We start from the raw sequence: 26,118 nt of genomic DNA, 5'->3' as shown, positions 1-26,118 counted from the left end.
ATCATCCACCTTCCCCCCTCCCTCCTCCCCCCTCCACCCCCCACAGGGCAGTTCTGATGGGCGGTGCAGGCTGCAGAGCTCTGGTGAGGTTAAGGCTTTGTTGGGCCTGATTACAGTTGGTTGACTACCCCCGCTGCAGTTGCCACCCTCTTCCTTCCATAGGTGCTGATTCTCCCAAAATAACTTGCTTGTCAACCCAACCTCCGCAGGGTCTGTAAGCGGCCCTTACGTTGCAGGGCGCTGTATTATGAATGTTGTGCTGGTCGGGAGTGAGGACAGTTGGTAGTGAGGATCCTGTGTCTTCCGTATCTTTTCATATTTTTCTCTGTCCACGAATCCCTGTTAATATAAATGAAGTGAAAGTGATTGAGAATAATAATTGGGTTTATGGTTGTTAGTCCTACTTTGTTCCTAAGATTGAGTCAAATTTACAGAGTGTTGAAGCATGTCACTTTAATAATTTTGAAGTGTGCTCTTTTGGGCTGTCTGGTGCTGTCTGATTTGGAGAGGGTCGTCTTACATCTGGAGGTGAGGTAGCAGAGCCGCGGCCGCCTCGGGCCCTGTGGAGCTGTCTCTGCCCCCTGGGGCTCGGGTGTCGTCCAGGCCGGCTGCACTTTCAGATGAGAACTGGCTGGCAAGCTCCGCCTGTCGGAGCCTTGGGTCACACGCTCTGAAATGGGATCACAGGGAGCCTTGCCTTGTGCCGAGTACAGATGCTCAGTGGAAAGAGGACATCCTCACCTTAGGACTCAGGTGGAGAGGGACTTAAGACCCACCTTGCCTTAGGAGTCTGCTGAGTGGAGAAAGTACTTACTAGGGTTAACCTTTCTGGCCTGAGGACTTGGTACAAGGAAACTGTTTGGGAGAAAGCGTGAGATAGCCATGATTGAATTAACTGGAGTGCTTTTAAGGAGCCTAAAAAAGTTGATGATTCTCTGGTGACTGGGTAGGGATAAGAAACAGGTTCCCTACCCTAGAGAAATAAGAAGTTGAAATTGTGTGGGGTTTTATGTTAAATGAACTGAAATTATTGGACCTCGAGGTACAGTGAAAAAAGTACTTAAATTTTTCAAGATACTTTAATCAAGACAGCTAATGTGCCAGGACTGAGCCTGTTTCATACTCTTTCTGCCTGTAGGAGGTTGATGCACAGGCAACCTGGAGACACTAAGATCTATGGACAAGTGGAAGTTCCTCTCTGCTTAGGTTCGTAGAAAGCTCAATTCTTGAGAGATATATATATATATTTCATCACATTTGAGAAATTTCAGTAAATTATTTCTTCAGATACTTTCTCTGTTACTTCCTCCCCTTGGGGACTCCAATTACATGTATATTTGGCCACTTGAAACTTTTCCACAGTTCACCGGTGCTCTGTTCACTTTTCTTTCAGTATTTTTTTTTTCTTCTGTGTTTCATTTTGGATAGTTTTCATTGCTATATCTTTAAATTCACCAATCATTTTTTTTTCCTGCAATGTCTAATCTGCTGTTAACTCCATCCAGTGTTCTTTTCACCCCATTTTCTAGTTTCAGTTAGTGTCTTTTTTATAATCTTCTTTATCTCTGCCTAACATTTTCAGTCTTCCCTTTAGCTTTGTGAGCATACTAAATATCATTATCATGCATATTTTAGTGTCTTTTTCAACTAATTCTGTCATCTGTGTCATTTCTTGGTGAATTGCTATTTCTTTTTCTCTGTGTTTTTTTTTTTTCTTCTTCTTTGCATGCCTGATAACTTTCTATAGGATGCCCGATATTGTTGACTTTCCCTTGTAACGCATTGTATATTTCTGTATTCCTAATAATCTCTCTGAGCTTCGTTCTGGGATTACTCAGAAACACTTTGATCCTTCCCATCTCCTTTTAAGCCTTGTTAGGCAGGGCCAGTGTAGGGTTTTAGTTTGGGATTAGTTTTTTCCCACAACCAACTTAAGACCCTTCTTAGTACTGTAACTGATAACCCATGAATTATGAGGTTTTCCACGAGGCTGTTTGGGAACTGGCACCTTTCTGGTCTTTGTGAGCTCCCAGCATTATTCCTGCTAATCCTTTTGTGTGGTCTGTTCCCTGGCCTCGGGGAGTTTCTTCAACACACATGCACTGACATTTTCATTTGTATTGAATCTTCTGCAGATCTTCAGACCTCTCTCTACAGCCCTCTTCTTTCACCCTGACCTGTGAACTCTCAGGACAGACTGTTTCCTCAACCTGGGAAGACTTCTGGGCTCCTCCTGTGTTTTTCTCTCCCGGGGCAGTGTTAGGGCTCATCTTTCAGGGATCAGTGTCCTTGGTTACCTGATATCCAAGGTCTAGTGTGGCATTGTTCCATATATTCTGTCTTTAAAAAAATTATTTTATTTTTTTTTAGTTTTTTGAAACTAGGGGCTGGTGTTTTCCTTTTCAAGGAAGAATTTGATCGGGAGATAGATAAAATCCTAAAGATACACTGTTTAGGTCTGGTTTACAAAAGGATTGCCGTATGATTTTTTTTTTTTTAAGAACAATCAGTGAATTGTGCTTTCATGGATCTCTTGGGGTAACTGAAATATACTTATTTTACACTCAAAGGCTGTTTTATAAAATTAATCTCCTCTGGAGTGACTTCAGGTTTCGTTGTTGGTTGTGTTGGCTCTCTTACTTAGCAATCATGTAGTTGGAATTATGGTCTGCAGGTCATGTTCAGTGGAAGATTTTGTTTTTGTTTTTCTCCCTTTCTCTGCTTTCCTCCCTCCTGCCCTCCCCGCTTTGCTTATTTCTACCCTGTGTGGGTTTACCCTGAGCTCTTCCGACTTTAAATCCAGAACAAGGTTTTGTAGGGACCTGTCAGAGGTACTCACCAGCCCTGATTTAGGGACATGGCAGGTCCAGCGCCCAGGGCTTGGCTCTCCAAGCTTACAGCTCTTCAGAGCTACAGCCCCAGGCTGTATTTGGTGAGGATTTTTGTCACCCTTCTTTCACCAGCATGGAGTCTATTCCATCCCAGCTTCTGACTGCAAGCTTTTAGCCTCGCTCAGGTGCCAAGCCAGCAGCACGTTACCCTGCAGGAGGCAAGCTCCTGGCAACTCTTCCTGATTGTGGACCCCAAGCCCAGCAACACTGTGATTTGTCCCCTCTCCCTGTTTGCTTTTCTGTTCTGTTTCTGGCCAATGGAGGTATTTCTCTTATCGTTGAACATAGACCATGGCTTTTTGGTTTTCTCCCTTTTCTCCTACCTCTCGTTGTGCGTTAGGAGAACAAGGAGGCCGGTGGTGCCTTCTTGGCCTTGGAGGGCGCTTTGCTTGGAAGCTGAGTTAGTGCAGTTTTCATGGTCTGCTCCAGTGGAGGGCAGCATTGGGCTTTGCAGTCTGACACCTGGTTTTGAATTCTGATCTTGGCATTTTCTGTGTAAACTTGGATTAGATATGTAAGCTGTCTCCGTCACAGTTCCTCCATCTGTGAGATGGGAACAGTGGTGGTTATTGTGCAGTGTTTATGGCAGCCTGGCATGGGTGTAAAGGTTAAGCTGAGGGAGGCATGTGAGCATTTAGCATGGCAGCAGAGTAAATAAACAGCAGACGTCGATGACCTTAGCGTGCACTTGAGAAATGTTTCTTTTTCTTCATATTTTTATAAAAACCTGAGAGAGTTTAGATCATGGTCTGATTTTCAGTGGCATTCATTTCAAAAATCACCCATTGAGTATTTAGATTCTTTACACACTTTTCCTTACTGAATTGTCACCAAAACTCTGCGAGATGAATATTATTCTTATTTTGAACTAAGCTGAGGCAGTGAGAGGTTAAGGAACTTGCTCGAGGTCACTCGGCCTCAGGTGCTGGAGCTGGATCTGGTTACGGGCCTAGGATTGCTCTTGCCATGCATGGTGGACCCGCCCACGTCTCTGGGATCAGACTCGGGAGGCGGAGGGTGAACCTTCTGTCTGCCAGGTTTGTCTGGAGCCGTCCTGTGCCAATGGGTCGGGGAGGAAGGTTGAGGACAGAGGGCGCGTGGCTGTGGCTCTCCCCTGGACCGGGTTCCCCTCAGGCTGTCCCCTCTGCTCCCCGTGTCGCCAGAGTGTGGCCCCTTACCCCAGTGCCTCGGACCCCACACCCAGATTTAGGATGAGGGAGCACTGAATTGTGCTGCGCTCCGTTTCTAACCCCACTGCGAGGTAGAGAAATGCTAGTATCATTTTAAGATCCAAGCCCTAATCAAGAGGTTTCCTGCGTATGGGAGTCTGAAACGACACTTCATCTCACTGCTCTTTCCACCAAGCAGAAGACTTATAACAGTGGGACCAGTTACACTGTCAGCAACGGTGGGAGAAGTTGCTGGCCTTTTATTTTTCCCCTAGTACTTTGCATCTGTCTCAGCAGAAGGAGTCACGGTGGCTGAAATAGAGCTCACATCTTCCACTGTGTGCTAGGGCGTACATGGTCCCGTGCGTGCATCCTCTACAACTGGGTGTGCTTCTGTGTACTTTACTGCGCAGGACTGTATAGAGTACAGTAGTACAGTATCTTTATTTCAAGCCCAGGATGTCTGGAAGCAAGTGTAAAAGCAGCAGTGATGTAGCTGGTACTACTGTACTTTTCAAGGTACCGTACTGTAAGATTAAAAATATTTTCTTTATTTTCTGTGTTTGTTTTTTATGTATTATTTGTGTGAAAAGTATTATAAACCTATTACAGTACAGTACTATACAGCCGATTGTGTTAGTTGGGTACCTAGGGTAACTTTGTTGGACTTAGGAATAAATTGGACTTAATGAACGAACATGCTCTGGGAACAGAACTGGTTCGGATGTAGGGGACCTTACTGTAACACTGTATTAGTCTGAGGTGTATGACATAATGATTGGCTACATGTATATATTGCAAAACGATCACCACAATAAGTTTAGTTAACATCAATTGCCTCGCATACTTACAGTTTTTTTCTTGTGATGTCACCGATGCCCTATTTATACAGGGAAATGTATCCTCTTACAGTGTTTTGATTTTGAACCCTGTGAATATATTAGTGTTCAAAAAAATTTTTTTTAAGAAAGCTATGAGAACAGAGCAATACTGAGAACTGTGAAACATTGCCTGTCCGCTGCTTGGTACGTATTCAGTTTAAAGGGCTGTGGGTCTGATTTAAATCAAGCAGAAGCAGAAGAGATGGAATTGTCAGGTGCCTTTGACCGTGAGGGCCGGGTAATTTCTCTAGTTAGGTTGTGCTCACCTGGGATGGTCCTAGTTTTTTAAGGATTTCTTTTTAGCCAGAGCGCACCCTCCATCCCTTTTCTCCCCGCCTTCGCTTTCCTTCCTTGGGTGCCTGCCGTGTCTGGTGTAGAAAGCAGGAGAATCAGAGTTCTGCCACATTCGGCTGTTTCTCGGGTACCAGCATTGAAAAATTAATGCCCAAGAGCAGTTATTAATTGCATATTTGTATAGCCAATATGGAAAAGTCTCTGCTTCAGTGGAGGGTAGCCTTGGTAGCATATATAAAATCACTGGTATATGCTCTGGTCTGGGCCACCAGCCTTTTCAAATTTAGATTCCAACAGCTCTGGGAGGTGGTTCTGATAGCACAGTCCCATCTTTAAATATAAGGGGTATGGGAAGCAGAGAAAGAGTCCCTTCACGAGTGAGTAAGTCAGGGAAATGAATTACAGGGTGTGTTTAGATGAGATCTGTGATGAACGCGGGTTGGGTGACCTGGAATGGCATCTGTTTAACGTCTGTGTCGAGTGTTAGGCACCGCAGTACTGCGTTGGCGACAGGGCTTGGTGGGAAGAGGCCGGGCCCCTGCCCTGCCCCCTGCATCCGGCCCTGATTGGCCTTGCCTGGTACGTGGTGCTGCCATCCTGTGCCCGTGCCCCTGGTTCCCTGCGGTAGGTAGGGCTGGCAGTGTCCTGCCAGAGCTGAGCGAATTCAAGTTCTTGCTAGTCCTTTTCCACTCAGGCTCACATCACTATACGCTTTTTTTTAATTGAAGTATAGTTGATTTACAATGTTATGTTAATGTCTGCTGTACAGCAAAGGGATTCAGTGATACATGTATGTATTCCTTTTTCATATTCTTTTCCGTCATGGTTTATCCCAGGATACTGAATATAGTTCTCCGTGCTGTGCAGCAGGACCTTGTTGTTTACCCATCCCACATGGAACAGTTTGCACCTGCTGACCGCAGCCTCCCACTCCGTCCCTCCCCCTCCCCCTCCCCACTGGCAACCACCAGGCTGTTCTCTGTGACACCGCCATTCTGAAGGAACGCTCACCAGTCATTCCTGGGGTCCCAGCTGAGGGAAGGATCCTAGACTTCGGGCCCTCAGCATCCTCCTCCAGGAGAGAAAGCAGAGCAGGTGCCCGCATCTCCAGAGAGCATCTCTGCCTCTGGGAAGACTGGGGCTTGCTAGGCCCTCTGCTCACAACCACCGTGCAGAGCAGCTGTTGCTGTACAGCCTGGAGATGGGGCAGCTGGGCTCAGAGAGGTTGATTAACCTACCCATGGTTTCACAGCAAAAAGGGCAGGATGAGACTTGAATCCAGGTTTTTGGTTTATTCTTCTACTTGGCTGTAGCCTAAAAATTAATATATAATTTTTGACAGTTGCTATAATCTCACAGGGTTCTGAGACAATTTTTAAAAAGCTCTGAACTTCATTTGCAAATATGTTTTAGTAAATTATTACATTCAAACCAAAAAAAAAAAGACAAACACACACATAAAACAGAAAAAAGAAAGAAAGAACTTTGGCATTATTTTCCATTAGGTATATAATATATGTACACTTAATTTAATTTAAACTAATCACCAATAAGGAGAATAGTCTAATGCATAATGAATATATATGATTTGGACATGTTACCAAAAATTTCCCTCTATTAATGTATAATTCAAAAAGCCTAGTTCTTAGTGGATTTTTTTCACAGACTCCTGATACTTGATGTGTGAAATAAGCCATACTTAACATAGTTTTTAGGTAGTTATTCAATATCACATCTTTGATACACGCTGCATGTCAAGATGTTTTTTCAATCTGCTATAATAATCCTTACTATAATTTTGAGGTTAAGGGGAGAAAACAAGAAGAAAGTGTATATTTGGGGGTAATATAAAAGTAATTAATAAATGATTCTACCACCAGCTATGAAAAAAATTACTGTTATGTGTCAAAGTAGCTAAAATTTAAATTGTTAGAATATGTAAAAGGATATGGTATTTTGATAAAAATTACACATTAACTAATATAATTTACTTTTTTTTATTTTTATTTTTTATTTTTGGTTGTGTTGGGTCTTCATTGCTGCGCGCAGGCTTTCTCTAGCTGTGGAGAGTGGGGGCTACTCTTCGTTGCAGTGCGCAGGCTTCTCATTGCGGTGGCTTCTCTTGTTGTGGAACACAGGCTCTAGGCACGTGGGCTTCAGTAGTTGTGGCTCACAGGCTCAGTAGTTGTGGCACACGGGCTTAGTTGCTCCCCGGCATGTGGGATCTTCCCAGACCAGGGATCGAACCTGTGTCCCCTGCATTGGCAGGCAGATTCTTATCCACTGCACCACCAGGGAAGCCCTATAATTTACTTTTAAATAATGACTGTTTATGTTTGAAGTATAGCCATAGGCTTCTCAAATATGGGACTTTGTAGATTTTGCCATTTTCCTGTTTATGTGAAGGAAGACGAATTTAAGAACTGAAGAAATCCTTAAGGTAGTAGAAAAAGGAAGTGAATGGTTTATGGATTCGGCATTCTTTGCAGGGTCACAGGTTTAAAAAGGATCTGAGCAAAGGATCTGAGGAGGTGAAAGGATCAGAAACTTTCTAGTCACACTGGACACAGCTTTTGCCAGTCCGTGTTTTCTGGGTTAGTTTCTGTGCTGTTGCCGTCAGTGAGTTCTGCCTCTCAGATGCGTAATGTTAATCATCTCATGTGTCCTGAGAGACTTCGGCCGACTTCCCTGCCTTGTCACGCTTTGCTGGGTGCGTTTTTCACTGTGGAGCCGTTACTTTCATTGCTACTGAAACAGACACACCTGTAGGATGGTTGAGCAAAAGGAAACCGAGGGCTGTGGTGATGGAGGCCTTCAACCAAAAGAGAGCGAGGTTTGATGCGACCAACATACGGACATTTTATCTTGAGAATTTAGTCAACATTAAAAAAGGTCTTATCCAAAGTTATAATGTTTTGTAGTTTTACAAGTGGTAAAGCCAAAGCCCTTTGATAAAAGAAGGCTCCTAGAGAAGGGCAGAGACCGTCACACGCTGTTCAGTTCAGTCCTTGTGCTTTGACACCGCTGGCACCGACAGCTCGGACGGGTGTGCACGCAGGAGAGGTCGAGTTCAGGCTTAATGAACACTGATGATAGAGTTACTTGTGGTTATTTTGAGCGTTACTAATGTTTTCAAGTTGCTTTCTGTCTGACTGGGGGGAACCTAAGCTTTCTAGGTGTGAGGTATAAAGAGATAAACTTTACCCAAAGGAATAGAATAAGGAAATACAGGAAAATTAATTTGTGTAGACCATACCTAACTTTGTTCCAGGCACTTAGTGGTGTTGAATTATATGAAATCATCATGTTAACCCTGAAAACTCGTCTTGCTTTTGGTAAAATTTGATCCAGGTATAAAAAGCCATGTATAAAGAATTTGTTTTTCTAAATTGTTCTCAGAAGGTGATCTGTGCTCACCTGCCAGGAGTTGCAAAAAGAACGAATAACATGGTTTTGTCTGCCCGCCCTCTGTGCTCAGTTATACATCCCAACACTTTACACATTTCTGTTTGCCAGTGGGGCTGTCTCTGGAGCTTTTTCATACAGTATTGGTAGGGGATTATTGGTCCCAAAGGTGGATGAGCACACAGGTGTCCAGGTCCCTTCTTCGCAGAATTCAGTGGCAAGTAGGCAACTGGTCTGCACGTAGGGGCTTCTGTACAGAAATGTCGGGGGACTTGCAGACACTGCCCCAACATCTACATTTTTTTCCCGGGTAGAAAAAATGTTGGTGAAATTTCCTCAGTAATGGCAACGAATGGACTGTTGACATGCACAGCAACATGGGTGAATCTGAAAATAATCACGCCGAGTAAAAGAACCCGGACAGAAAAAGAATACATTCTGTGTGACTGCATTTTCATAAAGTCCTAGGCAGTGCCAGCTCGTCTGTCATGACAGGGAGGAGGTCAGTGGTTGCCTGGGGATGGGGGGCTGGTGAGGAGAAGAGGCGGGGGTGATGGGCAGGTGGGGAGCGTTACAGAGGGGCATGAGGAAACTTTGGGGGGTAATGGACGTGTTCCTGATATTGATTGTGGTGATGTTTCATGGATGTATACATATGTCAACACTTATCAACTGTGTATACTGTATGTACGTGGAGTTTAATATTTGTCTGTTATACCACATGTATAATAAAAGGGGGAAATATTGTATTACGACTGTAAACAGAAATCAGTTGTCACTTGCCATTGACAGCAGGTATCTAGAAAAATAAATGCAACTAAAACAGAACAATGAAAGAAAAACCTAGCTTCTCCTATATCATTTTGAGCATAGCAAGGGCTCCTTTGTATTATAACTCTGTTCGTATGTGACTTTTGATTCTTGAAATATCTTTCTCGACGGGCAGGGGATTATGTTTTAATTTTCAGGAGCAGGAGTTTGGAGTCGGGCGGCCCCGGGTGTGGCCTGGTCACCTGCTAGCCGTGTGCCTATGGGCAGGACACACAACCTTCCTAATAGTTTTTCCGCCTATCTGTGAAATGGGAATGGTAGAGGCGTAGTAAGTGCTCAATAAACGGAAGCAAGTTTTGTTACTGGTTTTATTCAGTGCCTGCTCTTCTGGGTGTCCTCACAGTGGGCATCTGGCTACTAGGTGACCTCCTATTCTGCCTTCTCTTCTTAGTGACCTCTGCTCTTTGCAGGCTTTACCTGTTTTGAATTCATTAGTCTTTTCCTTTGTTAAATGATAATATTATTGTTTGTAAGTGACATGTTTATGATTGCATAGTGAGAAATTCATCCTGGCATTTAGCATGTACTTTTTTGGTTTGTCTTGGATGTGAGTATATTTATCATTCATCTGTAGAAAAAAATGTTTTGACTTTTTAAAATGTGTTGCTCAAATTTAGCTGATCTTATTTTATTTAACCTTTTATTAGCTCTTATAAAGTTAATAAAAGTTAATATATCTATTTATGGAAGTGAAAGTTGATTAGTTTATCCTGAATTAGTCATATTGTTGATATGTAAGTTTGAAGACCAGTAAAAGTATTTTTTCTTTAACTCTGAGAAGATGTCATTTTCACTTATAGAAACTAGCAGAATTACCTGCTTTCCCATTATCTTGACCTAATTTTTTCCTCTGCCCGGTGGTTGCAGGGATTTGGCAGGTGATTGATTTGGTTTTAGAGGGTCCTGGAGCTACACAAAGTGTTTTTCATATTGTAAAAGACATGCCCAGTTTTTCACAAGTTTTAAGATTTATTGCCTCCCCTGAAAGTGTTGCAAATTAATTTGTTTGCTATTTATTTTAGTCAGAATGTAGGAATTGGTGTCGTTAGCCGAAGGGCGGCTTTGATCACAGGAATGGCAAGGCTGCCTTTTAATGCTCCGTGTCTGTTTTGCTTTGGTGTCTTTGCAGGGCTGGACATCAGATGGGTGGACTGCTACTTTCCGTTTACTCATCCTTCCTTCGAGATGGAGATCAGCTTCCACGGGGAATGGCTAGAAATTCTTGGCTGTGGGGTGATGGAACAGCAACTGGTAAATTCAGGTAGAAGAGAATCCAACGTTTATTTACAGGCTCTCCTAGAGAGCACTCCCTTCCCAGTTAACTTCATTTACAGGCTCATTTGCATCCACGTTTACATACTCCTGTAGGACTAGCCTCCGTCTTTCTCTCCTTGTATTGCCCTCCAGACTTTTCTCTGGCACTTTACTCTGGAAGAACTTCATCTCTCACGTCTAATTTTGCAAAGGCTTCTTGGTTTTGGAGCTCTTCCTTTTCAGCGCCCGGCGCTGGTTTGTACTTCGTGATTTCGTATTTGTTGATCGGCTGCCTTGTAATTGCCCACAGGCCTTTGATGTGTGTCCCAGGAGAGTGGTTTGTCTTCCAAACTATTTAAGAACAAAGCCAACTATAATCCCTTTTTTTGTTCCTACTGCATTTGGAACCAAATTCAGCAGGTATTTCATAAATATGCTAAAAACACAATATAAAAATACTTAGGCCTGTGATGTTTGGTGGTTTGCCCCCCTCAGCGTTGGCAGTGCTCCCTGACGGGGGGGGGGGGAGGGAGGAAAATGGGGGCTCTGATGACATTCTCCCCGTTCTGTAAGAACTGGAGAAGGATCTTTCCAGCTCTCCTCTGCAGGACCATTGCTTAATAATAATGATTATTTCTAGGGATTCCCTCGCGGTCCAGCAGTTAGGACTCCATGCTGTCACTGCCGAGGGCCCGGGTTCGATCCCTGGTCCAGGAACTAGGATCCCACAAGCCGTGCAGCACAGCCAAAAAAAAAAAAAAGATTATCTCTAAACTTAATTTCAGAGCTGTGAGGTTTTTTTTTTAAGTCACTATCTGAATTTAAATTTAAAAATACTTGTTCAGAGTGTGAATCCTCCATGGGAAGCTGGCTGAGACTGGGCGTGTGGGGAGGGGTCCCTGCCTGAGCAGCAGGCAGAGGGGACCCGATGCGACGGTTCCCCGCTGCCCCCGCCCCTCCCTCCTGGAGAAGGACACGCGCTCTGTGGTCGGGGAGGGTGGTGGCTCTGGCTCAGGGCTGGTCACGGGCCTCCCACCATAGACCGGAGGGGAGCGGTCCCTCCTGGTGACCCAGAGCTGCGGATGGACCATGGGTAAGGTCGTGGGGTTAGAGAGTGCACCTGGAGTGAGACGGGAGATGGGGCGGCCGTGAACGCAGGAGCTGGTGCTGCCTGGGCTGGGAGACCTGGGGCCTGGCCTCCCCGCCCCCTCTTCCACAGGGGCCCGGACCAGCCAGCTCACAGATTCCTCTCCGCTCGGCCAAGCAAGGCTTGCGGGAGAGCTGGCCCAGCACAGCACCACACGCTCCTCGGATGGCTTTCCAATATTTGAAGGTCTGTCCTGGAGAAGAGGGAGCAGAGAGGTCGCAAACGAGGGCCTGTGAGTAAAAGTTGGGAGGCCTGGGCTTGCGTGTCTGAAGCAGCATGTGTTCTGTCAGTTGACAGCTGTGTGTCTTCAGGCAGGTTGCTTAACCTGGCCAGTCTCGGTTCTCTCATAGTTAAATGAGCACAGCGATACCGCCTTCAAAGTTTCTTTATGAGGGTTAGTGGAGGTGACGCACGTGACGTGCTTAGCACAGGGTCTGGCACGTAGTAAAATTTTTTCAGTAAAAATTAATCTCTGTTGTTATTAAACGTTTTTTTCAAATGGTGAGAGCCATTTATTAACAGAGAGCCCCCTTAGTTGAAAATATTTAAACAGAGCCTGTCCTGCTCGTCATAGAAACAATTTCTAGCCAGTTGGAACTAGATTACCTCTTTGATCCTGGTCATTTTAGTATCCATGATTCTGGATTGAGTGAATGATTTTAGAGGGAGAAAGAAAATTGAGAGTGGTAGGAAACAGGAAAATAAAAGAGATGTATATGTATTTTAATAGAAAACACAAATACTGGGAGCAAATATGTAAGCTTTAATCTCTTCTTGAGTAGGAACTAACTTCAAATACTTCTGTGGTGTTTTTGTTTGTTTTGCTTTGTTTTTTAGACAAAAGGTTTGCAGGAATCCTAGGTTTCCCCCCAGGAGCACATGGTGTCAGGGGCCAGAACTCAGAAAGCAAATCGGGGGGAGAGTGAGTCACATATGAGTTGTCACTTGGAATTGTGCTTCCTTGTATGTTTCCAATATCCTTGATGGGTTTTTATGAGGTTTATTCACACAGTAATTGGCTGAATACAGTCTCTGAAACAGGTTTCCAAGTCATTATTGCACATTAATGAGACTGCTGTTCTACAATTAGATCAGCCATGTCAGGTGATGCTTGGCGGAAATGGCAAAGTGAAAAAAAAAGAAGACACCTAAGGTGCAAATGTGTCTGAGAGATTCACCGTGGTGGAGGGATGTGCTTTCATTTGTTGGGAAATGGTACACATAAAATTTAAATTAAATACCTTGCAAGAGAGAGAGAGACTAAAGAAAAGGAAGAAGAAATGATTTTATAAAAGAAGTTCTGTGTGGGCTTTGCTGTTTGGACTTGAAGTTATTACGACAGAGTCCTGCTCCGCGTTCTCAGACTCGAATGTGTTTTGACGTCTGTAGTTAAAATGCTTAGACTGTGTGCGTGGCAGTCACTAACCACAGACAACGTTTGCAAGTGCAGCTAACTTTCTGTTTTCTGAGTTCCGACGGTGTGGCGGAAGCCTGGCTCCGGGCACTTTATGCCTCTGTTCAGTTTGCCGTTCTTGCTGTCTTTCCTCCTGTATTTTTTCCCCTCCCCTCTCCTCCCCTCCCCTGCCTTTGAAAATAGAACTTCCAAGAAATGCTAAAATTGATGGTTACAATTCTCCATCTTCATGGTCCTTCAGAGGTTCAGCTAAATGCTGAAACGACAACCGACCACCGAAGAGGCAGTGATACCAGCAGACGTCCGTGGAGCCCTGACTCTGTGCCAGCCTCTCACTAAACGCCCTAGAGGCTTCTTTCATTTAACCTGGACAGCAGGGCTCTGGCTGGAGGCTGTTATTAACCCCATCTTACAGAGCCTCGGGAAGGTGATCGGGCTCGAATGGCTGGCAGTGCCGCTTGCCCACATCTTTCCGACAGTAGTCAACTACTGTGTTCTGCTACCTGAACAGTAAATTGCATGATTTTGAAGTGGCTAGAAATTCCTTTCAAATAAATGATTCTGCCTAACATAAAATGAAGAGCTGGAACCAAATGAAACAAAAGCAAACAAAACTCTGTTGTGTAGTTATTCGTTACTCCTGCAGAGGGGCTCATCCCCCGTGTGTATTATCTCTGTGATCGAGTGCATTTAATTAAAAGCATGAGATTAGATTCCTAATTTGAACAGGCAATGAAAACACTTTATTACACATTTAAGTTGACTATGGCGTGTGTGTGTTTTTGCGCACAGAATAAGATAAGGCTGTTCCGGATAGCTTAGAGAATTTTATTTCTTCTTCTTTAAGTTCTAGTGCCTTCACCATTGCTTTCTTCCTTTTTTTTTTTTTTTTTTTTAAATAAATTTATTTATTTATTTTAATTTTGGCTGTGTTGGGTCTTCGTTGCTGCACGCGGGCTTTCTCTAGTTGCGGCGAGTGGGGGCTACTCTGTTGCAGTGCATGGGCTTCTCATTGTGGTGGCTTCCCTTGTTGCAGAGCACGGGCTCTAGGCATGCGGGCTTCAGTACTTGTGGCACATGGGATCGGTAGTTGTGACGCACGGGCTTAGTTGCTCTGCGGCATGTGGGATCTTCCTGGACCAGGGATTGAACCTGTGTCCCCTGCATTGACAGGCGGATTCTTAACCACTGCGCTATCAGGGAAGTTCCTGCCATAGCTTTCTGACTGCTTAGATTTGGTAGTTATGACGTGGGTGGTGACTGCTGTCATGATGATCTGACTGTTTTTCCCTTGAGGACAGTAGTGAGTCACGTCTCCAAATACGACATACTTCTTTCCCATTGGGCTGACTCGGGCTGCTGTCTCTGCAGGTAGAATATGGAGCAGGAACATCTGAAACCATCACCAGGTGACTATGGGCTGTAATCATGCCTGGAAGGAATTTACCATTTATTGAGCCCCTGTGAAATTTAGAAGATTATACCTAGGCCAGGAAGCAGAAAAGTCTCCACAGTGGAAAATAACTTTAAAAACGGAATCGCCTTCTTTACCTCTTCATTAAAATTTAAAACTTGACTCTTTGGGGAAAACCTTGTAAATACGTACATGAACAGTTTCTAGTTTTAAATAATCATTCTTTTGTTCATTTGTTTGTGAAATATTTCTTGAATTACTTCTAAGGCCATAGAAAAGCAAATAAGCATTGTCCTTGCCTTTGAGAACAGCACAGTGCACAGAGATGTAAACATGAATGATTAGGGGGCCATGTGGTCCGTATTAGTAACAGAGGCGCGGTGGGCAGAGTGGGGAGGGGAGGGACTGGGGAGGAGTGTGCCAAGCCCTCGTCCTGGTTGCACTCAGGGTGGAATACTGGTGATAGGCGCACATGAAGCATGCACCCTAGAAGAAGTTCAGTTCCTGTTGGCAAGGGCTTATGTACTTTGTCTTTGCTTGGACGCCCAGTTGGCATACCTAATGCTGCTTTTCCTATCTAAGAATAAATCTATTTGCAGTCTATCCCTCTTTGGTAGAAGTCTCTACAGCCTCTACACACATTTATATCGCTCAGTGTTACTGATCTAAGTTGGTGAACTTCCAGATGGCACAGACCAAGACTGTACCAGCACTGTGCTGTATACAAGCAGACACGCCACTCATATACACTTAGCATCTTGTCTGCGTAAGGCACTGTGCTAGACAAAGAGGAAGATACAAAAAATGGTAAGACGTGACTTCTCCCTGTAAAACTTGGAGTGAGGCAGGGAAGATAAAGCTGTGTAATTAGAGCATGAGCTTACGCGCCATTCATGAGATGAGGCTTTGGGATATGCGAAGAGGGAGCTCTGTCCATCACTTAGACCACTGGAGGTCTAACTGATGGCGCCACTGAATGACCTTGGCACCTCTGTCGAAAATCATGTTTGGGTTTATTTCTGGACTCAATTCTATTCTGTTGTTCTACGTTCCTGTCCTCATGTCCACACTGTTTTGATTCCTGTAGCTTTGTAGTAAGTTTTGAAATTGGGAAGTGTTAGTCCAACTTTGTTCTTCCTGTATTCATTCTTTACTCTTGGCCATTACATGCTTAAGTCTCCCTAATTAAAAAATAATTTTTTTCCTTAAAATTTTTCTTCATTGAAATACTTCATGCTGATACTTTATATGCCCGTCTCTGTCTGTGTCTCTGTCTGTCTTCCAGTCCTTTACCATATAGATCAGTCCAGTATCCCCCACCCAGCTGAAGAGTTAGGCCATGATACAGTTGAAGTCCCCTGTGTCCCTCCCTGTTAGTACCTTCCCTTCCCCCCACTCCTATGAGCAATCACTATTCTGAATTTTGTGTTGTTACCTTGATTTTCATTATAGTTTTTCTATGCATATTGTAAAACAAGCTAACTTTCACCAGCTTTTATGCTGTAACAAATGGAATCATGCTACCCATCCTCTCATGACTTTAGTTTTCCATGCAGTGCTATGAAGTTCATCTCTGTTGTCATGTGTAGAGTTTTAGTTTGTTCATTTTTCACTGCTTAAATTCTCCTGGGCGAATATGCTGCAGTTTATTCATCCATTCTTTAATGGACACTTCGCCATTTCCCCTTTTTTTTTGCTGCTAACAAATGCTACTCGTGTACACTTTTGTGCGTCTTGTACGTACAGGAGTGAGAGTGTCTCTGAGGTGTACTCTATTTGGCTGTGGAGTTGCTAAGTCAGCACTTCGGAGCAGCTTCAGCTTTGCTGGTGTCACCAGGCTGTTTCCCAAAGCAGCTGGGCCAGTTCGCTCTGCCTTGAGCCTTTGCAGGGACGCTCTTGCTGCTCCACATCCTCTCCGCCAACGCTTGACTTCGGTCAGTTGCTTTGGTCGAGTTTAGAGTAGTCTGTCGCTGAGGTTTCGTTTACATTTAGCCGATTGCTGTTGAGGTTGATCACGTTTTTTATAAATTTATTTGACACATGCAGCTTTTCTTTTGCTCATTTTGGGGTAGGGCTCATTTTTCTCTTTGTCTTTCTTTTTTTAAATTAGTTAATTCATTAATTTATTTACTTTTGGCTGAGCTGGATCTTCGTTGCTGCACGCGGGCTTCCTCTAGTTGCGGCGAGTGGGAGCTACTCTTTGTCGTGGTGCGCGGGCTTCTCACTGCAGTGGCTTCTCTTGCTGTGGAGCACGGGCTCTAGGCGCGCGGGCTTCAGTAGTTGTGGCACGTGGGCTTCAGTAGTTGTGGCTCGCGGGCTTAGTTGGTCTGCGGCATGTGGGATCTTCCCGGACCAGGGCTCGAACCCGTGTCCTCTGCCTCGGCAGGCGGATTCGTAACCACTGCGCCACCAGGGAAGCCCATCTCTTTGTCTCTTTTTAATTGATTGGTAGGAATTCATCATCTATTTTGAGCACTAATCTTTTGTCATTTTCATATATTAAAATCGTATTCTCTAGGTTTGTGGCTTTTCTTCTTTAAGTTGCTCTTTCATGAATGGAATATCTATATTTCTTACTTGAGTAGCTTTAGGTTTCTTTATATAACATCATTCTCCCCAAAAGTCACTTTGTCAGGGAATGCGAGTGGGTGTAAGTTGACAAGTTCTGTAAAGATAACCCTTCTGCTTGTCATGCTTGACTCCAGTGGTTCAAGTCTCTGATGTGATTGCTGTATCATTCATATTTTCAGCGTGGGGATTCTGCATATTTAATGACCTTCAAACATCTCCCCTCTCTCTCCTAATGTTCTGTTGAGTCTGGTCCCACCCTCTGTGACAGTTCCTGGGGCTGGGGAGGCAGACTCTGGGATGCTCTTGTTTGACTAGGAAAGGCAACCTGGAGCTTGCTTGGGGACTCCAGTTATACTGTTTGCACAGAATTGGATTTGTCTCCTGATATATTTTGTAGTTCTTTCTGATCCTAGTTAGAAGCCATGCCATCCCCTCCAGTATTTCTGCTACTGTAATAAGAGCAAAGACTTTGGTAACTTGCTTCAAGCTGAGGTACGTGTACATATTTCTGATGTTTTGATAGCTGTAGTATGTGTTACATACTGTCTGTGGCATCATTTCTATACGTGGGAGACTTCTGGAAAGCAGAGATTCTGTCCCGTGTCTTATTTTCATTGTCTAAGGTCTTGGATGTTTAGCTGATATAAAGCAATTGTCCTTCCCCCATCAATGTGGACTTAATTTTCCATTTTCAACTGTTTTCCTTTTTCCTATCATCTCCTCATTCCTGAAGCAGTAGCCCTAATAATAATAATAATAATACAATCCAAATATTAGCTATTAGCTTTTGACATTTTGAAGCTATTGAAGTAGTTTGTGAGTTTCCAAATAGAAGGTTCAGATTAGAAAGAAATGGAAATTTGGCAAGTTTGGATTGTTGCAAATGGTTATGTCTTTCATCAGACTCTATTACTATTCCCATGCCACCCCCCACCCCCGACCCTATATCCATGCACTTTGCCCCCTGACTTTGAAGCACTTTCCACTGTGGGAAGAGGACACTTCTCTCTCTGCCCTGTTGATTTTTGGCTTGGCTACCTGACTGCTTTGGCTAAAGGGATATTAGCAGATAAAGGAAAAAAGGCTCGAAAGTCCTTGGCAGTTGCTTTTGCCCTCTTTTGCTTCTGCCTTTGTTATGAGATGAACATGCACAGCCTGCTGGTTCTAGAACAGTAAGAAGCAGGTGGAGTGGACCTGAACCAACCCTGGATCCCTCAGGCCAGCCCAATCTGGACCAGCTGAAGCCCTGGCCCACAGCCGTGTGGTTGCTGAGATTTGTGGTGGTTTGTCCATCCACAGTAGCTGGCTGGTAAGATGTACATTGTGGCTGTCTTGCATATTCTTTCTCAGCTTACCTGGGGCTCACAGTGTGCTTAAGCCTCTCTCCTCCAATACCATTACACAGAATTCACTTGTTTCTTTCATGCTTTTCCTCACCATCTCCCTTTCTAGCTTAGTGAGAAGGATGATTGAAAAAGAGTTTGACTTTTTCTACTTTCCTCTCTCCCTAGAGAAGCCATTGAAATAGATTCCCAGTATTTTGATGTGTGTGGTGATTGTTTCCTAAATCAGACAGGGATTGGGGGTGGGATTTATCTGGAAAGTCCTCCTTGTGGGAGTTTTTGGACATGCTTCTGACATATGGAAAATCATGTGTGTGTGTGTGTGTGCGTGTGCAAACATGTTCTCACTATAACCTGTTTAAACGTTTAGTTACAGGTGTCTGTCTTTAATCAGTCTCAGGTAGAAAACTCTGGAATCACTAGAATGTAAGCTTCATGAGAGCAGGGACTTTTTTGGTTTTGATCACTGTTGTATTCCCAGTTCCTAGAACAATGCCTAGCACACAGTCAGCACTCAATATATATATTATAAAATGAATGATGAGCACATGAGTGGGTGGACCCCCATTTCCTCATCCCAGTGTGTACTATTCTTTCTCCAGGCTCATCTAAACAGTAAATGTGGAGGGAAATACCCTAGTTTCCCAGGCTGACCCTTGGCCTAGTCTGTCCTTAGCTGCTCAGTGCAGCTCCTAAGGTAACAGGAAGAAGATCCAGGAGGCCCTCGGAGTGAAGATCTGCCTACAGCCAGGCCCTGCCACGCACTGTGCTGGAGATCTTGGGCAAGTCCTGAGGGTCTCAGTTTCTTCATCTATAAACTAAGGGTCTTAGATGATATAACATCCAGATTTCCTTTTAGCTCTCGGATCCCATGATTTGGCCTCTTAAACAAGCCAGAGATGTGTAGTATTAATACAGCCCTCAGGGGATTTTTGGTTTGTTTTATAGCACCACATGGAAAATTGCATAGCAGCTGGACTTTGGTATCTATGGATAGTTAATCAGGTTTCTTCCCCACACCCCTTAAAGAAACTCTCCGAGACTATTAAAAAGATAAAAAAGGATGTTCATATAATTGAATTTTATTTAAACTATTTATGAAACTCTTGCTTCATGGGATCACTGCAGCTTTGAAGGCAGGTAGTGCTGTGCTACTCAGTGGTTCAGTTTTATTTTCTCCCTTGCAAAGAAGCAATTTGAAGTTTAGGAATTATTTATGGTACCGTGGGGATAAACACAATCTGCTAAGTTATTTTTTTCAAGATTTGTTTCTGCGTTTTAGGCTGGAAGCAATGTCTTCATGAAATGGCCATGTTGTTATGTCCGTGGATAAAATGAAGTGATGTCATTAGACAAAAGTTAGGCCAGATTTTCAGATTGTGTTCTTTAATGGACATAATTCAGGAACTGGCCAAGGGTAGCGTTTCTCAAATTGTATGACATAGAACACTGGGTATTATTAGGTTTTTCAAAGGAAAAAGAAGATTTGATATTCAACTAAGTGTGGAAAATAGTGAGTGGGAAGGGTCCTGTATGTCTCTCTCTATTTCTCAGTTGGGGTGAGCGAGCAGATTTCCCAGAGTCACAGGACACGGAATCGCTCTGTGAAAAGGTCCCTTTTGTGGAGCACATCCCGAGAAGGACACCTGGGGAAAGGCTCGTCTGTTGGCTGCTGGGGTTGATGGTAAACTGGGAGGCTAATAGAAGTGTAGTTTGGGGCAGTAATGACGAAGCCTAGTGAGATATGCTTAAATTTTACCTTGAGGCGTGCCTTCACTGTAAAGGGAAGCAGCTGGTATCAGTATACATAATTCAGAACATTTATTTGATATTTTAGGCTATTTGTCTACAGAGTCCTGGAAATTGAGGGTTTGTGGACTTTGAAGGCATTAGGAAGGGAAAGCTCTCAAAATCCATTGTTTGATGCGTCCATTTATTAAATCAGCCTTTCACGTCTCCGTGCATTCCTTCAGCAGACGTTTATGAAGTATCTGCCTGGCAGGCACCACGCGAAGTGCTGCAGATACAGAGGTCGTTTCTGCCTTTGAGGGGCTCACGGTCCAGTGGTGGGGACGGCAGGTCACGTGCTGTGTCCGTGAGGCTGTGATGACAGTTGGAGGAGGGTTTGGTTCCCCGAGAGACGGGCAAGGCTTCACCGGGGTCGTAGTGCTTGACCTGAGCGGTGAAGGGGAGCAGGTTTTGTGACGGGTGAAGAGGGCTCTTTCCCGGCAAAGAGCGTGGCTTGTGCAGGACACACAGAGTGGGAGGCAGCACTGCATGTTCTGGAAAGACCGACTGGTACGAGCTTGGGGAAAACCCGGGGCCTGGGAATCAGGCAGAGGAGGCTGCAAAGCTCCTCCATAGCCGTCAGGTCTGGAAGGGCATGGGCGGCAACATAAAGACCTTAAACCTCACCCTTCAGGTGGGTAGCACGCGATTGGGAGATTGAATCACTGTTGAGAGTGAGTCGAACAGATGCAAGTTCAAAGGCAGGAGACCAGGTGAACAGTCTAGACTGAGTGTGACGAGGCCGTGGAGGAGGGAGGGGCCAGACGGAGTGGGTCTAGGAGCTCCCACCAGGCTCCGTGTGCCTGGGGCCTCGTCCTCAGCATCATGAAGAGGGCACGCACTCGGGGGCAGAGGGTTCTGGGTGCAGCTCTCCTGGGCTTCATTGGCACCCAGAACTCTGGGTGTGCTCACCGCCGTACGCCCTCCAGAGACCCAGGGGATTCCACAAGCCCCGCCCCCTCCTGTACCTTCAGTTACCTAAGTAACCAGCATAACTCCTTTCTCATTAGGCAGGCTTTTTTTTAAGAGGAGGCAAATCTCCTCCGAGGGTGAAGAAGTACCATTTTATTCCTGTTTCAAAGAGAGCTCTCCTGGATGGTGTAGGCTCCCAGCCCTCTGAAACCTGAATTCCCTCCTGGGTGAGATGCACGTGGTGAGGATGGTTCTTGCCTGCTCTGGACTGTGGCTTGGCCCTCCTTGGACGGGCCTCCCCTGGGTCCTCTCTGAGCCCAAGTGTGTCTGCCTCCCGGCGAGGTTGACAAGGGGTCTGCCTCGGTTGTGTGGCCTCTAAGGGACCAGACCTGAAAAGGTCTTTGTGCTGCTCCCTTTCTTTGGGTTTGGGACTCTTTCACTGGTTCCCTTAATCAAAGCCATTCCTCCTTGCCCGGGGCTGGTTATTTATGTCCCTGCCAGCTGTGGAGGGGCCTGGGCGTTGGAGCTTCTTGTTTGTTGCACTTACCTTCTGTGTCCATCTTGGTGGTGCCTGGAATAGTGACGTGGGGAGAAGCTGGGGGGCAGACCAGACTCGCTGCTTCTGGTGCTTACTGGCTACGGCTGACCGGTTCCCTCGACCACCATGGGGAGGATGTGAATGTCCCTATGGAAACTGCTGGGAGCTTTAAACCAGAAAGATATACCTTCACGGACAAATACATTTATCACTTAATGTCCCTGAATCCCAGCACCTAATCTATAAAATGAGAATAATAATGTGCACCTCACTGGTTTGGGATGGAGAATAAATGAACTAATGCATATAATATGCTTAGCCGAGTGTCCGGTGCTCAGTAAATGATCAAAAAGTGTTAGATCCTTTCTCCCCTCACTTTAACCCTTCCATCCTTTAGAGAGTGTTAAAGCTGGAAGTGATTTCAGGTGTCATTCACTCTGTGAATCTCCTGAAATTACGTGTCAGCTCTTGCATCTATTTGTGTAGGGGCATTTGGGGGGCGGGGGTTCCGGAAGGAGAGTAATTATAGTTCTCATTGGACCCTCACAGTGTTCTGTGGCTTGAAAAGCGTGCAGACCGCTCACGTGGTCTGATACCCTCATCTTGCACGGGAGGAGCTGGAATCATTTGATGAGGCAGTTGTAGGTGTGCGTGGCAGGTACGATCGAGGGCACGGAACCGCGAGGGCACGGCCCGCTCCTGCCTGCTAATGCTGTCTGCCTTCAGGACGTTATTCAGACGCGGGCAGCTCATTAGGTGAAGGCGCTTGTTACCCTGGAGGACAAAACATTCTCACTTGTTTATTGAGGGGAGGGCGAGGGAGGCGGGGAGCATTTGTTGGAAAGGAAGATGCCGGGCAAGTGAAGATGAATAAGGCAGAGCTCCTACCTCCGAGGAGCTGATGGTCTAATGAGGGGTCCAGTCACACACAGGGCCCAGAACCAGGTAGGTTAACAGGCTGGGGGCACGGGGCTCGGCAGCCAGTGCTGTCGGGGAGGCCGTCCCAGGAGACCACCCCGCAGAGCTGTTGTCTGACCTTGATGTTGAAGGACGCCTAGGACTCTGCCAGGGCAAGGGAAGGGGTAGGACCTTCTAGGCAGAGGGTGCAGCAGGTCAAAGGGCTTCTAAAAGATGTGGAATGAATGCCTGAGGACAGAATTTCCGTGTGATTGGGGTAGAAGGTGTGGGCATGGATCCAGAGGGGCCTGGAGGGTTGATGGGCTTTGCTTACAAAGTTAAGGAGTGTGGGCTTCATACAGTGGTTACCACAGCCAGCAGGATTTCTTTGGGAGGGTGAGGGGATGGAGGGCAGAAGAAGACGGCTGTCCATTTACGATGTGAATTTATTTCTGAGTAACTGATTCACGAGTTGCGTGTATGTGTGTGTATGTGTACTCTCCCTTTCACTGATTTTGCTTTTGTTGTTTTTTCTTTTTCTTTTTGGATCCTTCCAGTTTCTTTTTCTTTTTCTTTTTTTGGCTGTGCCGTGCGGCTTGTGGGATCTTAGTCCCTGACCAAGCATTGACCCCAGGCCCTCAGCAGTGAAAGCGCTGAGTCCTAACCACTGGACCACCAGGGAATTCCCAGATCCTTCCAGTTTTTAATGCAAATACAAATATATGTTCTTTTTCTTCCTTCTTAATAAAAGTGGTATACTCTAGTATATTACTTTACATCTTTTTTTTTTTTCACTTCAGTGTACTTCTAGAGGTCGTTGTATGTTGGAGAGCATACTCAGGCATATCCACTGCTGTCTGGTCCTGCATCACGTGTATGAACCATAATGTATTTAAAGAGTCCTGAGCTGATAGGCGTTTTGTGTTGTTTCCAGTCTTTTACTATTAACAACAATGTTTCAGTGAATAGCTGTGTACATGTCACATTTCACGTGCAGGTCTCTCTATGGGATTCATTTCTAAAAGTGGACTTAGGTCACAGAGTATATACATTTATACCTTGTATAGACATCGTACCTATGAAGAAGCCCTGATGGGGTCAGGCCGCCCATTGCCATCCCCACCTGTGATGTGTGAGAGCGTTTGCCTCACGCCCTGCCCCATGTGTGTGATCTAGCGTTGGGACCTTTGCTAACCTGACAGACGAAAACTGTATCTAGAAGTCATTCTGAATGTATTTTCTTTTATTATTTTAAAGTTATTTTTGTGTGTTTTTTTTATATTTGTTTTTTCTTTTTTTTTATGTGTTTAAGAGACATTTTTATGTCCTTTTCTATGAACAACCCTCATATTTTCTGCTCACTTTTTTCCCAGCAGAGATTTTTAAGTAGGGAAACAGTGTGATCAGGTTTAGTTTAGTTTAACTTTTTTGTAAAAGAATTCCAGAACAATGAAGAATTGGTGATAGGAAGGCGAGATAGAAGCTGATAGAATCCAGATGAGAAAATGATGGCGTGAATTTCAGCAGTGGTGATGGAGTGGGAGAAGCGAAGGTGGCCCCCAAGGATGCTCTGGGGTGGAGCAGCTGTGTCTGGTGTGTGGATCGCGTGGGGGTGAGGGTGAGCCCAGGGAGGGGCTGAGGGTGATGCGAGTTTAGCCTCAGTGACTCTGATGCCATTTCCTGAGCTGGAGACAGAGAAGGGCGTGGAGAGTGCAGCTAAGCTTTGGACCTCTTAGGTCTGAAGTGCCTGTAAGACACCAGGTAGAAAAATACCTAGGAGATAGTTGGACATGTAAGATTGGGAAGTGTAGGAGAGCTTTGTAGGAGATTTTGGAGTCATCAGTGTTGGTAAAAGTCATGAAATTAAGATAGTGTAAGGAAATCATCATAGAGAAAGAAGAGATAGACCAAGGAATATAAGGTTTTAGAAAAAGAAACATCCCCTGGGGTTCCTTTATTTATTGAATTCACTGTTATTCATTGATGTAAGAGGAGGGTTTTTGCGTGGTTCAGGTTTCCATTCATTCATTCATCATTCGTTCATTCACTCATTCAGTATTTGCTGAGCACCTGGTACCCAGCAATGATGGAGATGTGAAACAGGAGGCGGTGCCTGCCCTCGAGGAGCTGGCAGTCAGCTGGGGCGTGTGCACAGGTCCGTGCGCAGTGACCACGTGGCAGGACGCCCGCCCTGCGGAGGGGTATGGCTGTGCTGGGTGATCAGCGGGGGGTGGCATCGAGTGCCACGTTGGGTGGGGGAGTCTTCAGAAAAGCCCCCTAATCTGAGGTGGGAAGAGGGAGTGAGAGTCGGGGTGGAAGGGAGCGGGAGTTGGCAGACCTGCTTTGTGAGGGACCAGATGGGAAACGCGGCAGGCTGGGCCGGCCACCTGGTCCCTGTTGCGGTGACTCGACGCTGCCGTCGTAGTGTGGGAACAGCCGCAGACCGAGGTAAACAAACCCGTGTGGCCGCGTTCCAGTCGCGCTTTATTTAATGGACGCTGGACATGGCGCGTAATTTTCATGTCTCACGATACGGTATTCTTCCTTCGATACTTCTCAACCATTTAAAAATGTAGCATTCATCCTTAGCCTGCGGGCCATGCACAAACGGAGGGAGTGGGTCCAGATTTGGCGTGCAGAGCGCAGGGCCGACTCCTGCAGAGGCGAGAGGAAGGGTCTGCTCAGAGGTCAGCACACTGGGCCCCTGGGACGTCCTTCTCCTGAGCTGGTCCCCTCGCCTCCGGGGTCTCCCGTCCGCCCCTACGCGCAGTCACTACACGGATCTTCTTGTGCCACCTCTTTCATTATTTCTGTGCTTTTCTGGGAAACTCTCAGAGATTCTCCATGATGGTCGTTGAGATCCTCCCCTCACTGTCTGCTTTGTTTGCCTGCCTTCCCTCCAGGAAGGATGTGGCACGAGTTTTGCCCCCCTGGCAGTAACGTCATATTTCCGATGTGATTGGAGCTGCTGTCAGCGCTTTCTGGGTCACTGCTCGTTCCTAGATCTGTGTACAGAGTTTACTTTCATTCTGAGCTTTCTGTATATTTCCTAGAAAAGTTACTTTTGGGTTAATTTACATATAAAAAGTCCTGTACTTTCATCTCATTTTTATCCTGCCACTTCATGTATAGTGAAACAAATGAAAAAGTCTTCAAATGTTGACTTCTAAGTCTTTATTACCACAGGCAGCTTCATTATGTTTGTGGAAATCCAGTGTGCTTTGAAGGAATTAATCTAGCCTTACTTGCAATCTGTATATGTTTACATAGAATGAACAAACATTGCATTACGTTTCATGAAAATTCAATTATTCCCGTCTCCAGGAAACATGTTCTGCTTCGTATTTAATTCTCCAGTAAGTCAGTATG

The 26,118-nt window shown here is 45.2% G+C and overlaps 1 protein-coding gene across 7 annotated transcripts in view; it reads left to right on the top strand.

The window, feature by feature from the left end:
• Window positions 1-26,118, top strand: part of FARS2 (phenylalanyl-tRNA synthetase 2, mitochondrial) — a 397,991-nt gene that overhangs the window by 120,554 nt on the left and 251,319 nt on the right. For 6 of the 7 annotated variants that reach the window (XM_007173908.2, XM_057554782.1, XM_057554783.1 and 3 more), the window contains one exon: window positions 10,601-10,732. The exons of the other annotated variant lie outside the window; for it this stretch is intronic. In XM_007173908.2, coding sequence (XP_007173970.2) covers window positions 10,601-10,732 — 132 coding nt within the window. The remainder of the gene's footprint in view (window positions 1-10,600; window positions 10,733-26,118) is intronic. 7 annotated transcript variants of the gene reach the window in all.

The sequence above is a fragment of the Balaenoptera acutorostrata genome, chromosome 10, assembly GCF_949987535.1.
Source record: "Balaenoptera acutorostrata chromosome 10, mBalAcu1.1, whole genome shotgun sequence".
Classification (NCBI taxonomy): Eukaryota; Metazoa; Chordata; class Mammalia; order Artiodactyla; family Balaenopteridae; genus Balaenoptera; species Balaenoptera acutorostrata.
Note: the sequence above shows the minus strand (reverse complement) of the source record. Positions and strands in the feature narration are given on the sequence as shown.